The sequence below is a fragment of the Nilaparvata lugens genome, chromosome 2 (genome assembly GCF_014356525.2).
Source record: "Nilaparvata lugens isolate BPH chromosome 2, ASM1435652v1, whole genome shotgun sequence".
Taxonomy (NCBI): Eukaryota; Metazoa; Arthropoda; class Insecta; order Hemiptera; family Delphacidae; genus Nilaparvata; species Nilaparvata lugens.
Window position 1 is genome coordinate 49,299,872 of NC_052505.1, and position 14,730 is coordinate 49,314,601.

Genomic DNA, 14,730 nt, shown 5'->3' on the forward strand with positions numbered 1-14,730 from the left:
TGGTGAATCTAGACCAATCAATTTACAGATTTGAAACTTAGTGCAAAACTTGGGTCTGTATCTTGACTTATTGTTTCATGTAATAAAAAAATTATTTGAACAATTTTTCACCTGAGAAAATATAAAAAACATGGTGGTCTAAGTTTCCCCCTGGAATGGGGTAACAAAAACCAGGTATGTTAAATGAATGTTTGGCTCAAGTTGAATACTCCTGGGGTAACTAATTCCATACACTAGACTAAGAGAAACAATATTCATGTTTAAAAAACTGAATTTAATGGAGAAAAATAATACAATTTTTATTTTTAAGATTAAATGAGTGAATGAATGAGATTTTGGCTCAAGTTTAACACTTCTGGAGCAACTAAATCCATACACTAGACTAAAAGAAACAAAATTCATGTTTTATATGAGAAAAATAATAGTTTGAAGAATTATTTACATTTTCTAGATTACCATAAATGATCATTTCAACTCATACAAAAAAGTGTGGCTTTTCTTGTGGTTTTTGTTACCCCGTAGACAGACCAGCTGAGAAAAGAGAAGCATCAGGAAAAAAATAACCTCTAAATTGGAGAACTAACTGATGCATCATCTAGACAGACAATTGAGGTTATGTTTCGAAATAGTTACTAAACTTGAAAGAGAACAGACTGGGATGGACAAATAAAGTTATGATGGGTATAAAATTTGGTACAAATTTCCTCCAAATAATAAAATTTTTTAATGCTTAACTTCAAATCTCAGTAATTTTTTTTTGCATCAGCTTGAAGTTTGTAAAATTTCCAACTCATAGATCTATAAACATCCAGGATTTCTGAAATCAGTGTTACCAACATGGGCTCTTGAAATTTACCTTGCAAAATGGCTTTTGTTACCCTGTAGGCTTAAGTAACCCCGTTTTACGGTATATTCTTAATATTAGTAGACGATAAAAACTTATACAATTTTTAAAATATTCTATTTTATCCAAAATAACACCCAACAAATATTTTTGATCTGCAATTCAAATATGAAACGCGTGATCTGGAGTCAGTCATTTTTGGTAGCCGCCCAGCTGGTATAATTGTTACAACTTTTGCCGATAGATAGCGCAATCGACAGTGCCAATCAGACGACCGGTTTTTAGGTTTCAGATTTCAGGTTATGTTGTTAGGAAACATTGTCACCGATATGTAAGTTATTAAAATGATTTTATTTGCAGTTTCTATAAAAAAATGTTGTGTACATCACAAGCGAAAATAGTTATTTGTGCAACTAGTGCGCAAAGTGACAGTTTGCTGCACCGAAAGAAACGTTTACGCCCGAGCCGTAGGCGAGGGCGGAATGGTTTCTTGAGTGCAGCAAACAAACTTTGCGCACGTATTTCACATTAAATTTTTCCTACAGTTACCATTGAATATGAAAAGTGGGTAATTATGGGTAAAATTACCTGAAATCCATCAAATGTTTTTCTGTGTAATTTTATTATTAATAAAAACCTTAAATTTATTTAAAATTGAATAATAATAATAATTGAATTATAATGATTAGTAAGTAATTCAATTGCAAATTTATGTGACTGCTTGAAGGGGGTTTATGTTATGTAAGCATTGAAATGACTATAATCAAGGCACATAATGGCAAGGCAACACTGTTCTCCACTGCCATTATAACGTGGGCCTCACTATGAGTATTACCAACTTAATTTTGATTTTGCTGCACTGGTGCTCCATATAACCTACTAACTATTTTGCGTTGTCATGCTGCAAATCTGGAGTACGCAAAGTACTCACTTTGCGCACTAGAGCGGAAAAGTGATTCTTTGCGGCCTGCAATCAGTGCACAAATGGTCACTTTTCAAGGTATCTGTAGGAAAAAGACTTTTTCTCCCTCAGGAAAATTGTTGCCCTCGGCTTCGCCTCGGGCTTCAAGCTTTTTCCCACAGGGAGAAAAAGTCGTACTTTTCACTCTAGATATACAAATAACTATTGTGTACATCACGAGTGAAAAATGCTTTTTCTCCCTCAGGGAAAAAAGTTGTATTTCCACTCTAGATATACAAGTAACTAATTTAGTGTCCATTATAATAATCATTTCAAGTTTGAAATTGACGCTCAATATGATTGTACAATCAAGTACCTACTTATAACTGTACCCTTATTAATGTAACATGTATCTGTTAGGTCAATTCGTGGGAAAATTGAAATATACATGAATAGATGTGATTTTATATTAATCAAAATAATGTTAGACAATGTATATAAGTTGAATGGATATGGACCAACATTTTCAAGATGACTATGTGATGAAAATTATTATATGACAAGATTTTGAAAAGTCAATGACGCAAGACAAGAAAGTTTTTTCTAAACTTAATTTTTTTCATTTAATTAGTTATTTTTTTCTTTTTTGCTAGTATTCTCACGATTCTTTTATGTGTCTGATTCTTTAATCTTGGGACCGCTGTTACAGCTCCTACCAGCAATCAAAGACATACAGGATTAGGAAGGGAGGTATGGATGATATTTTTAAAATTTAGACAAGCCTTAAATGGTAGACATTTGGTAACGTATGATATTGTGACAAGTAGAAATGGAAAAAGCAATATGATTGAGGAGCTTGAACTAACCAGTGAGACTGCCGTTCTCACAACACCGTGATCCAATTCTGATCCAGAAATCTTGTTCAATGGAACGAATGTCGTTCGAGTTTCCAGTCTTCCATTTCTGATCAACTTCTTGCTGACATCTTCATTAGCCACAATCACGTTGAATAGCTGGAAAAAATTAAATTATTACAATGAACTTAAGTGACGCAATTACATCTTAAAATTCATTATCCCTAATTGTAACATAGTGATGACTTCAAATAATCATTTACCAGTTACTAAATTTGTTTATTTCTTAAAAAATCTCAAGTTGTTTTCCAAGTCTAGATTCTCATCACCACATGTCAAGATTTCAAGAAAAAATCTAGAATTGTGCTTAAAAAGAGAATAAATCAAACAATGAACGATAATTTAACTGGGGTTTTCATTGAAACATCTAGTTAGTTTTCCGCTGTAATTGTATGTTATTAATTTTGTTACGCCATGATAACAAAAAACTCTAATAGTTATGCACAATTTCTACCGCTTGTGAGCCTGTATGAGGCTCAAAATCAAATATGATAATCGATGTGGCACGAGTCTACATTTAGTGTTCCAGTTTCTATTCCACGATAGCCATCCAGTATACAGTACAGCAGTGTAGTAGTAGACGTGGTATTGTAAGATTGATTCATTTTAAAATTCCCCAGAATCGTTACCAACTTATTTGATGTAAAAAGGTATGCAATTGACTTACTCGACTCCCAGCAGCAACCTCCAAAGCAGTGGAAAATCGAGGATCTTTGACCCGGAAAAGTTTCACGACAAGACCTTTTACTAGAGCTCGATTGAAGTTTGGTTCAGGATCTGAATAGTTAAAACTGATTCGGTTCCTGCGGAAAAAAATACATTTAAAAAATATTTCGAACCATAGTTATTATCTTCCAAGTTAAAATAGTAAACAACTTACAAGAGTTAAAATACAGTTTTTCAGTGCCATAAGGAAGAATCAAAATTGGAATGATAAAATGTGTTCACTATTGAAGAATAACATATGAAAAAATGATCACTTTGAAAAATTTTCAGAAAATATTTTGAATAAAGCAATAATTGAGCACAAGACTCTAGAGAAATAGCCGACCAGGTTCGCCGAGACGACTAGGGCGTTACGCAATAGCGAAATGACACTGATTCATTCACTCGATACGCCCAAAATCTGCATTTTTGCATAGTTTTTCTGCGTTTTCTCAGCTTTTTCAAGAACTAATTCGCAAAAAATGTTCAAACTTGGTAAACAGGCTCAGTTGATGTATAAAAATGTTTTATTGGAAGTTAAGTTCCACCTAAAGTTGAAACGCCCAAGTTCCGCCTAAGATCGGCGGTTTTTGAGCTTTTTTCCTGAGTTTTCTAGGCCTTCTCAATAACTAATAGACAGATCATATTCAAATTTGGTACAGAAGTTCAACAAGGGTCTAGAAATTTTGTCTTGAGAGGACTTTAGAATTAAGTCAAAGATACGTTCAAGGTCTTACTGCGTTTTCCTTGCATTAACTAGCATTTTTTCTGCGTTTTCTCACATTTTTCAAAAATCAATTGAGAGAATATGTTCATACTTGGTACAGAAGTTCAGCTAGGTTCTAGAAATTTTGTCTTGAGAGGACTTCAAAATTACTGAATATTTATTAATTCTAATAAAAATAAGAATTTTTTCAACCCAGCACTGAATAATTCAAAGAAAACTTGTGATTTAATTGAGCTTGAAAGTCGTCTCTTTTGGCTTTTTGACGGAAGGAAGAACGCTCAAATGAAAATGCAGGCGAGCGAAGCGGCTAGTGAAATAATAGATGAAGAGCCATATCGACCAACTCGAGCAAAAACTGACAAACATATTCAACAGGTAGGAAAAACGATTCTCATAAAGAATGCAAATCGAATAATAAATAAGACAAGAATATAATGTTAATGGATAGATCCATTATCGATGATAATGGATGGCCTAGCCAAGTTGATAAAACGTGTATAATAATATTGTAAGATAAGATTATTATTATTATTATAATTGTCAAATTATTGGACATTATTGAACTTCCACTCATTGGTTAGACCAATGGAACAACACCATGGTCATCCTAGTTAAACCGGTATAATTATTTTTACTTGAAACGTTGAATGCTAACCTCCCAATTACCTCACTAGAGAGGCTTTTGTCCTGTAAAGGATATTAATAAAATGTATTTGAACATAATTGGTATTATCAAATTGGAATGATAATTCCAACCATCGACTTGATAGGAAAAACCTGATTTCAAAGTTAAGAAAAACAAGCTTGATTTTACCTGGATGCTATGGTAGATATTTTATTCTCGAGCGTTCGAACTCTGTTGGTGAGGTCTCGCTTGCTATTAGACAGTATTTCCATTCGCCCGTCTTCATAATCTATTTTGGAAAGTTCTCTCTGAAAATTAAAGTTGAAAAAATTCAAAGATGCTAATATTAGATTACATGAAATTACAACATTGTGGGGCTATCATTTCCCGAATATATAAATACTTAAGCATCAGTTTAAAGTTTAATCAATAAATTGGAAATTTATTAATGCAGTTATGAATTCACTGTCACATTCATATGTCATTAAAATGATTGACACGTTTCATCAATGACAACGTCTCCCCCGAATCCGGGTGAATAACTTTGTCCAAAAGGTTATGGAAGTACCTATAATCTAAAGGCTATTAATGTAATTCACTCTAAACTGTTAAAAATGAATTTCGTGTCCAATAATATTTATACTTGAAATTCAGAATTCAGAGATTAGATAAGTAAAAATATATATTGTACTTGAAATATAGACTACAGTTTACAGTTAATAGCCTTGTGCAAACCACTGCTATTTGCAAGACTTGGTTTTGATTAAAAAAGGGGTTCAATGTCAGATAATAGAGAGTAATGATACATTTATTTTTATTGAAATCAGAACTTTGAGTCCTCTAACAATAATCATAAGAATTGTTTACTAGAGATTAGAAAATATGAATACTGTTTTAGAGAATAATTTCTTGAGTAACAACTCCTAACATTGATGAGATGCCAGTAATCATAGGTGATGATTGCAATAATTGCAGAATAGGAGAGCTCAATCATCTCTTTCATAGCGATATACACATACCTATTAGATTTAAGACTATCTTGTGATAAAATAGTAAATGGGTTTGGTAGAAAACTATTTAATGTGATGCAAAAAAACTTATTCTGTTTGCTGAATGGTAGAGCTAGGAATGATTCACCAGAAAACTTCACTTTTGTTAATAGAAATGGTAAAAGCTAATAAAGCTAGCGGTCATTTGTGGAAAAAGAAGAGTTTTACAAAATGGCAATGCAGTCATCAATCCGATTAGATAACCCTTGTCATAATATCGATGACCTAGTAACAGCTGTGAAGGAGGATGCTGAGAATTTAGGTATGATAAAGATTTCTAACAGTACTACTAATTTCAAAAACAAAGCATGGTACGATAAGCAGTGCATTGGAGCAAAGAAGGGCCTTCGGAGAATACACAGAATTATGTGAAATAGCAATTCTAGTGAGGAAACTTTGAATACATAAATGTGTTGCAGAAGAAATTGTATGAACTGCTATTGAAGAACAAGAAAAATGATTATTTCAATAAAATTAAAAATAAAATTGCAAAAATGGCAATTCGAAGGAGTTTTGGTAAGCTGTAAGATTTTTTAATAGTAGGCCATTCACACAGAATAACATGAGCGATCATATATGGATAGATTTGTTGTATAGAAAGTACTCAGCTGAATTGGATTGAATTGAATTCCGCCTTTTTTCACGATGCTTCACATCCTATTTACGAATTCTATAATGCTATCCCGAATAGATGGAAAGAATGTATATTATGGCTACTGAATCGCATTTTTACGAAGGAAAAATTTCCAACTATTCGGTCGAAAATACTCATTATCATGTTGCACAAGAAAGGCGACCCTAAAGAGCCTAGCAATTATAGGATAATCGCTTTGATAAATTCTTTGGTGAAGATATTTACGAAAATCGGTTGATGAGTTGGATAGAAGTCGGAAAAATTCTCCCGAAAGGCCAATGCGGATTTCGAAAAAATAGAGGCTGTGTAGATAATATATTTACATTGAACTCAATAGTATATCAGCAAGTAGAACATAAGAAGAAGGTCCTGTTCGCATTATTTGTTGATTTTGAAGCTGCGTTTGACTCTGTCCCCCACTACCAGCTTTGGCATAAACTGGGAAGCCTCGGAATAAGCAGTAAAATAGTGAGGCTTTTGAGTGAGCTGTACAGTGATGCTGGTTTAGTGATAGGCGGTCATACTGTCCCAGTTGAGAAAGGCGTCTGGCAGGGTGACTCAGTCAGTCCACTTTTGTTCTCTGTACCTATGTATAGTGTACGATATTGACACCTATTCAGAAGCTGAGGTTTGCACGGCATCCCTGTGAACGAGGAAGCTGATATTCTTATATCCTCCTCTACACGGACGACATCGTTTTATTAGCTGATAGTGTCCCGACATAAGAAATAAATTGAGTTGTCTAGAGAATTATTGCAGTGAGCTGAAGTTGAAAATAAATGTTTCAAAAACTAAGATAGTTCCGTTCCATAAGAGGAGAATGAGAAGATTGAGGTCTTTCCATTACTCAGGCGGTGGAATAGAAATAACCAAGATCTACAAGAATTTAGGTGTGGAGTTTAGCTCATCTGGTCGCTTTGGAGGGAACTGCGCGTCAACGATATCGAGGGCTAGATGCGCGACGGCCGCTATGTTTTAAGCAGAGATTGATCGGTTACATGGGACAGTAAAGTGAAGCTATTCAGCGCAGTAGTTTTACTGATTGAATGAAAAAGACTAAGAAATTGTCAAAAACCACAGATTTATTGATACTTAGAAAGACCGGTTTCGGTTATCACACCATTGTCAATCTCTGATAAACTAAAACTAAATACAAGAGCAGCAGAATTTATACTAGTAGGCGAGTACTGCTATTGGTCAAGGGCATGAACGCCTGCCATTGGCCCAGCTAGCCAGTCTCCTCCCACTCAACGGTGTGACAAATTGGCGGCTTGAGCAACAGAATCGCCATAACAAAATTTACTTTCAGTACAAAATAAGAACCAAGAAAACAAGTGTGAAAGATAATAAAACAAATATGTAAATGGAAAAACTATTGACTAATGTATGCTTACAATCTTGTGATAAAACTAAATTCGTAGTGTTGTATTGGTTGAAATGAATCTGGTCATTCAATCTATACTGGGAATTTTCCTTAATTACTCTTGTTATTTCTAAAGCCTCTAAAATATTCAAAGATCTGCCTTTGTTATTAACATGCAAAAACTCAACATTCACCTTAACTGTGAACTTGTGATTATTTGTTATCAAATGTTCTGCAAAGTTAGATTCCCCATTTTGCTTATTCCAATCTCTGATGTGTTCTTTAATTCTACTTTTGAAAATTCTAAAAATTTGACCCACATAACAAACATTACAATCACCACATTTAAGTTTGTACACCCCACTTTTATCCCAAATATCAATCTTGTCTTTACTCCAGCTAAATAGACTATTTAAAATCGGTTTGGTCTTGAAAGCAACATGAAATCAATTCCTCTTCAATTCCCTACCTATCTTATCAGATACAAGGCCTAAATATGGGATTGTTATCCAAGTCTTCTCCTCACAGTTTAGCCTACAAAGCTGGAATTGATTGAAATTTGTGTATTAATTTTACTCAATAATCTGTCCACCATACTTTCTTCATACGCATTTGTGACAGCTATCTGTTTAATTTTAGTGATCTCAACATTAAAATCATGATGGCTCATAGGTATTGTTAGTGCTCTATAGACCATGCTATTGAAAGCAGCAAGTTTGTGAGAAATAGGATGACAAGAATGAAGAGGAATGATAACATCAGTATGGGTTGGTTTTCTGAAAATAGAAAACTTGTGAAAACCAGTGCTATGATCTATTCTTAAATCTAGAAAATTCAATACACAATCCTGTTCTACCTCTACAGTGAATTTCATACTCTGATGTAATCCATTCAGATAGGAAAGAAAATTGTCTAGTTGTCTGTTACTTCCTTTCCATAAGCAAATAATATCATCTACATATCGAAACCAGTAAACAATTTTATCTTTGAAATGACTATTATTATATGTATCAATAGTCAGTTCAATATGAATGATTACCACAATATCAACTTCTCAACTACACAAAAAGTTTTACCGATAGCCATTTATGGCTCTGAAGTTTGGGGACTGAGCTGATTCGATCTGATTGAGAAGATACAACTTCACTTTTTCAAGAGGCTTCTCCTCCTGAATAGAAGAATGGCTAGTTGGGCAGTATGGCTTGAATCGGAAAGAATTATGATGGCGAATATAACATTTCACAAAAGCTTGATATGGCTTATTGAATTAATGAAAATGCCAAATCATAGGCACCCGAAAATATGCTTCAGGAGACTGGTACAAATATATACCTCAAATAATAACCAGCGCTTGCTGGATAAAAACAAGTTCAACTGGGTTCACTAATTAAAGCAACAAATCGCTGTTGCATCTATACAGTTTCATTTCCTTGGTACACCTAACCCCGAAATTGAGAATACAATGTGGGAAGTGATTTCCAAGCACGCTATTGCTCTTCATGAAGCAGGCAGAATAAGAGCATTAGAATCGGTCTCATGCCCGGCATATGAAACGTTGAACCCTTACTTGACTCTAGGCGAACAACTTCTGCTAAAAAGAGTCTATACCTGGCTCAGATGTGTAACTCAAATACGTTTAGCTTCCTAGACAATAAAAGTATTTTCATAGATTGCACTGAATTGTGCCCAATAGGTAATTTGCGAGAAGACGAAACGGTGTCACACTTCTTAGTGCGCTGCACTATGTATGCAGACGCAAGGAGGCAATATACTTACAATTATATTCAAAATGTAGTCAATTTCGAATAGACCAATTAAAATGGTCCTATTGTCAAATTTCAGCACAAAGAAAATTAGAAACTTATTTTGTTGCACTATTTTTGTTTTATCGTCATATTGTTATAGATAGTAAAAAGAAATTAGTATAATTATTATCTATTGCTATGTTATGCAATTATTTCAATAGCATGTAAAAATTGGAAATTTGTTAAGATAGTTGAAACGAAATATTAGTATTATCTGTTGATGTGTTATCTATTGATATGTTACACGCATGTAAAACGTTAAAATATTGTTAATGTATGAGCAACTCTTTATATGAGCTAACGCTTTAAACAAATAAACTTATTTATTTACTAGAAATTCAGAATTTAGAGATTGAATAAGAAATTAAAAAAATATTGTACTTGAAATATAGACTACAGTTTATTCAATAATAGCTTTGTGCAGACCACTGCAATTTGCAAGACGGCGATGAAGATGATTTTAACCATTTAAACACGGCTTGAAAATTGTTCGGCTGCCGCTGCCGTCGTTGTCATGTAAATCAAGGCAATTGTTGCGAAATCCGTTGAATATTTTTATCCAACTGGCAACACACATGACTTATTCAGGTAATAACAGATACTGATAACCAAACTGACCTGAATAGCTTGCAGCTCAGATTCTTTGGCGGTCAACTGTTTCTGTTCCTTGGCAAAGTCCGAAGCTGTTCTTTTCATCTCATCTTCCTTGGTCTTCAATTCTCGTTGATTATGACTCAACGTCATTCCACACTGTTTTATTTCGGTTTGAGCTTGTGCAACTTCTTGCTTGACCCCTGTGGAAAAACATGATTTGGAATGATTAACAATACACTTCTGAAGGTAGCAAATGATAAATGAAGGAAACAAGGTGAATAATCAAAATACTGATTAACTTTTATAAATTAGATAAGTTCAAGGAGATGATTAAATTAAATAAGATTGATAATCGATTTGAATAATTTCAAACAGCCTAATTATTACACAAATTCAAATACTGATAACCTTTTATGAATTAGAATTGATTCATGTTAATAATAATAAACTTGAATAAAGTCTTACTTATATTCTATTCCAATCAACTTTTATAAACTGAAATCAATTCAAGCTGATAATATTACCTTGAATAAAAATGATAACCTTAATTAATAACTATTAAACGAAAATGTAAATTAAACGCTGTCAACCTTCAGAAGACTTCTCTGCTACTGCAAATATTGATTGCAGGGTGAACAGCTATTATATAGTCATTAGCATTTGAACGAATTAAATTTCTCATTTATTTCCATCCGTAAACCTTATAAAATAAATCTCACTCGTACTCAAATAATGAACATCAACTATCTGTCAACTAGGGTCTGTTGTAAGAGGTTTCTGATCAATTTCAGGGCCTCTGACATGATTTAACAGCAGTTTGAGGCAGCCGCGACTGATGGCTCATGGGACCATACGTTACACAGGAGTGGTAAATGATAAATAGATAGTAGAAAAGACAACGTATTGTGTTTTTATTTGAACATAGTATACGAGGTGTGGCTATTAAATAACGGGACTGATGCTGCAGTGGACATGCGCCAACCAAAATTCACCAACAGCTATTTAGTTTGAGACTTCCTCTTCAGAATGCAGTTAGTCTCGTTTCTGTAAACAACTTCGTTGAGTCATAACCTTCATTTACGTTAGTGTTATTATTTTGTTTTGCCAGAAAAACGTTTAGCATAAATATTTAAGCGATGACGATTGTTTTTTATCGATATTCATGGGATTGTGCTCCTTCACTGGATTCCTGAAGGTCAAACAATGAATCAACATTACTACCTTGAGGTACTTGATAAACTACGTGAAAGAGTGAGAAAAAACAACCCGAGATGTGGAAGGACAAATCATGGATTTTGCACCAAGACAATGCGCCAGCTTATTCCGCGTTATCTGATAAGCTGCTCCTGACCAAGTACAGCATCCGGGTGTTAGAACAACCACCTTACTCATCAGACCTAGCACCATGTAACTTTTATCTATTCCCTAAGGTGAAATCTGCATTGAAAGATACGAGATAAGAATCCGTAGAAGCTGTTCAAGAGAAAGCGGCAAGAGTCCTGAAAGAGTTCACGGAAGATAACTTCCAGCACTGATTCCAACAATGGAAAATTTGCAAGGATAGGGAAGGGGTGTATATTAAAGGTGTTAATAAGTAATTATGTATAAAATGAAAATGATTGTTTTTACAATATCATTACCGTTATTTTATAGCCACCTCTCGTAAGCTGACCGGTTGAGGATCAAAGCCGGGGCCCCTGGATTACAAAGCCACTCGACGACTCCAGCCTACTCCTCTTTTATCAATTAGAATTAGTCAAAGTCAATATTCAACTTGGATAAAGTAGATCTTTATAAATCTTTATAGTAGTATCTTTGATAAATACAAATAAGTTTTAACCATATATAAGTACCAATTAACTTTCATAAATTCTTACTTAACTTTCAAGTTTATGACTGATTTAAATAGAGTTGATGATTAAGTTAGTTATTATACTCACTCACAGTAAGTTGGCTATTATCCTCACAGCAAGTACAGATTAACTTTCATAAATAAGACTTTTTCACATTTTTATTTTTTACTTGCTGGCCCGGCGAACTTCGTACCGCCAAATAGTTAATGCATCTCATGAAAAAATTTAGCTGGATGCACACCTGAGGAGGCGCGATGCGGCATTTTGCATCAAAGTGCTTCTTGCTTATTGGTTTAAATGGAAGAACTCTCTCTCACACACACACACACACACACACACACACACACACACTGAATCGGGCATTGCGTGGAACTGTGTGATAAGGCAATCTCCATAAGATCAACACTTTGTATCACCAAGCCGCGCCTCCTCAGGTGTGCTTAGCCTTAGCTTAATCTGATGCACTATATTTTTATGAAAATTATCCAACAATCAGTATACATTAATATCTCAATATGGACTTCCTATGTGCTTAGTTAGTTGTGCAGCAGTTTGCATTTTTAGATATGGTTGAATGCAGCTTTCTGGGAAATTGAATGGTATATCTCCTTGCTGCTGATTTTCCCATGCATATTCTAAATTTACAGCATTTCGAGTTCTACGACCCAAGTTTGGACGTCGTTCGTACCGCGGCATTACTAGTAGTTCTGTGAACAGTAGACCTCGCGCAGTTATAAACCGCAGCCTCCTCTTATACTGTCCATCTGAGTAAATCCTGTCTGTATGTCGTGTCGGCGAGATATCGGTGTGAAAACGGCTAATGGCTGTTGGGTTGGTGTATCAAAAATGCTAACATCAAAAGCTAATCTCTTTCAAGACATACTGTCAACAGGACAGCCCAAGTTATTTTAGTTATAAATTGCATGCGTTATTGCACGCAATCAATAGTTCATTTATTTATTCACAATGGAGACAACGGGTTTCCCCAAATATGTATCCTTAACAATAAAAATTGTACAGATACAAATGAAAAATAAAAATAATACGAACTTATGCAATAATAAATAATACAAACAACAAAAATACCTCCAAATTCAAAAATGAAAAATACAAAGATTTTAAATACTTATGAAAAAAGTAAAAATAAAACAAATTGGGAATTCAAAATTTATAAAAATTAAAGAATATAATAGCAAATAATGAACAAAAATTTTAACAATAGAATAAATAACATTTATAACTGAACGACGTCCCAAATCATATGCACATCCACACTGATACATCAACTATTTATTTGATCAGATCATGCTTCACAAGATTTAATTATCATATAACGCTTTCCGGAATTTAGCGCGAGAAAACCAGAAGAAATCTAGGCGCCCAGACAAGCTGTTATAAGTTCTTTGCATCATATTTTTAATAATGCATAAAAATTGCATTCAATGAGGCATGCAATTTATAGTCAACACAGCTGCTGATTTTTTTACCAAGTTACATTGAGATATTGAATTGCATGCGTTTTATAATCCACTCGACAGCTGATTTATGATTAATAATTCTATAGTCTGATTTTTACTCTAATATTGGCGTATGAAGGAGGCTCCTTTTTCCCTTCAAATGCAAAATTTCCAAAAACCTTGTATATACGTCGACGCGCAATTTAAAAAGGAACATATCTGTCAAATTTCATGAAAATCTATTACCGCGTTTCACCATAAATGCGCAACATATAAACATTTAAACATTAAGAGAAATGCCAAACTGTCGACTTGAATCTTAGACCTCACTTCGCTCGGTCAATTATTAGAATATTACAATATTTTGTGAATCAGTAGAAAGAAAATAGAAAACAGATCTACCGACAGCTGTTGGATAACGCAATGATTATAACAGCTAATTTTTTTTTATTTCTGTGTGTGGCCAGCACACAAATCTTCTTCCATAAGGATTACATGTAAACTTTGAATGACCGTAGGAAAGAGTCCTGAAATCGGATCATAAATTTGATGGGCCATAAACCTGCTCCTGAACATAACAAACAACTAAAAAATCTGGTGTGGCGCACTCACACAACTTTCCTTGCCGTTATGAAAATTGATCACTTGACGCTAGTGTTCTCGCGCATCTCAAGTCCACTATTTACAGATATGAGACAGCTGGTGATAGGTCAATAACGCTGGAAACACACGAGGTCTGCTATCTCTGCGTAGTGAATGATTTAATAGAACCAACAGTTGCCAACAGTTTGCAATTTAATAATCACATTTTCTCGAATTTCAAGCTTATTTTCAATTTAAGGTGTTACTGTTACTGGACATTAATTGCAGAGATTTTCATGCTCAATCTTTCCCACCTGAATTTTTTTGTTTAAATTGTATATGAAGGCTGATAATTGAGAATCTAAAATCGAACTTTGCATAGATGAGGCGGAGCTCCTGAAATTTTTACAGATATGGGACTTGTTGCAGTTGATAGAGCTCATCAATGACTATTTCAGGTAAGAATTTGATCAACATCGTTGGAGCCGTTTTCGAGAAAATCGCGTAAAACCCTTTTTCTTGGCAACATTTTCGCCATTTTAGCCGCCATCTTGGATTGCATTTGATCGAAATTGTTCGTGTCGGATGCTTATAGTGTCAGGACCTTACGTTCCAAATTTCAAGTCATTCCGTTAACTGGGAGATGAGATATCGTGTACACAGACGCACATACACTC

General features: G+C 34.2%; 1 protein-coding gene across 1 annotated transcript in view; it reads right to left on the minus strand.

Moving 5' to 3' along the window:
* Positions 1-14,730, minus strand: part of LOC111049438 (structural maintenance of chromosomes protein 2) — a 60,596-nt gene that overhangs the window by 13,342 nt on the left and 32,524 nt on the right. Inside the window, exons 9-12 of the mRNA XM_022335513.2 lie at positions 10,186-10,361; positions 4,906-5,024; positions 3,327-3,462; positions 2,612-2,758 (exon numbers count right to left, since the gene is read on the minus strand). Of these exons, the coding sequence (XP_022191205.2) occupies positions 2,612-2,758; positions 3,327-3,462; positions 4,906-5,024; positions 10,186-10,361 (578 nt within the window). The remainder of the gene's footprint in view (positions 1-2,611; positions 2,759-3,326; positions 3,463-4,905; positions 5,025-10,185; positions 10,362-14,730) is intronic.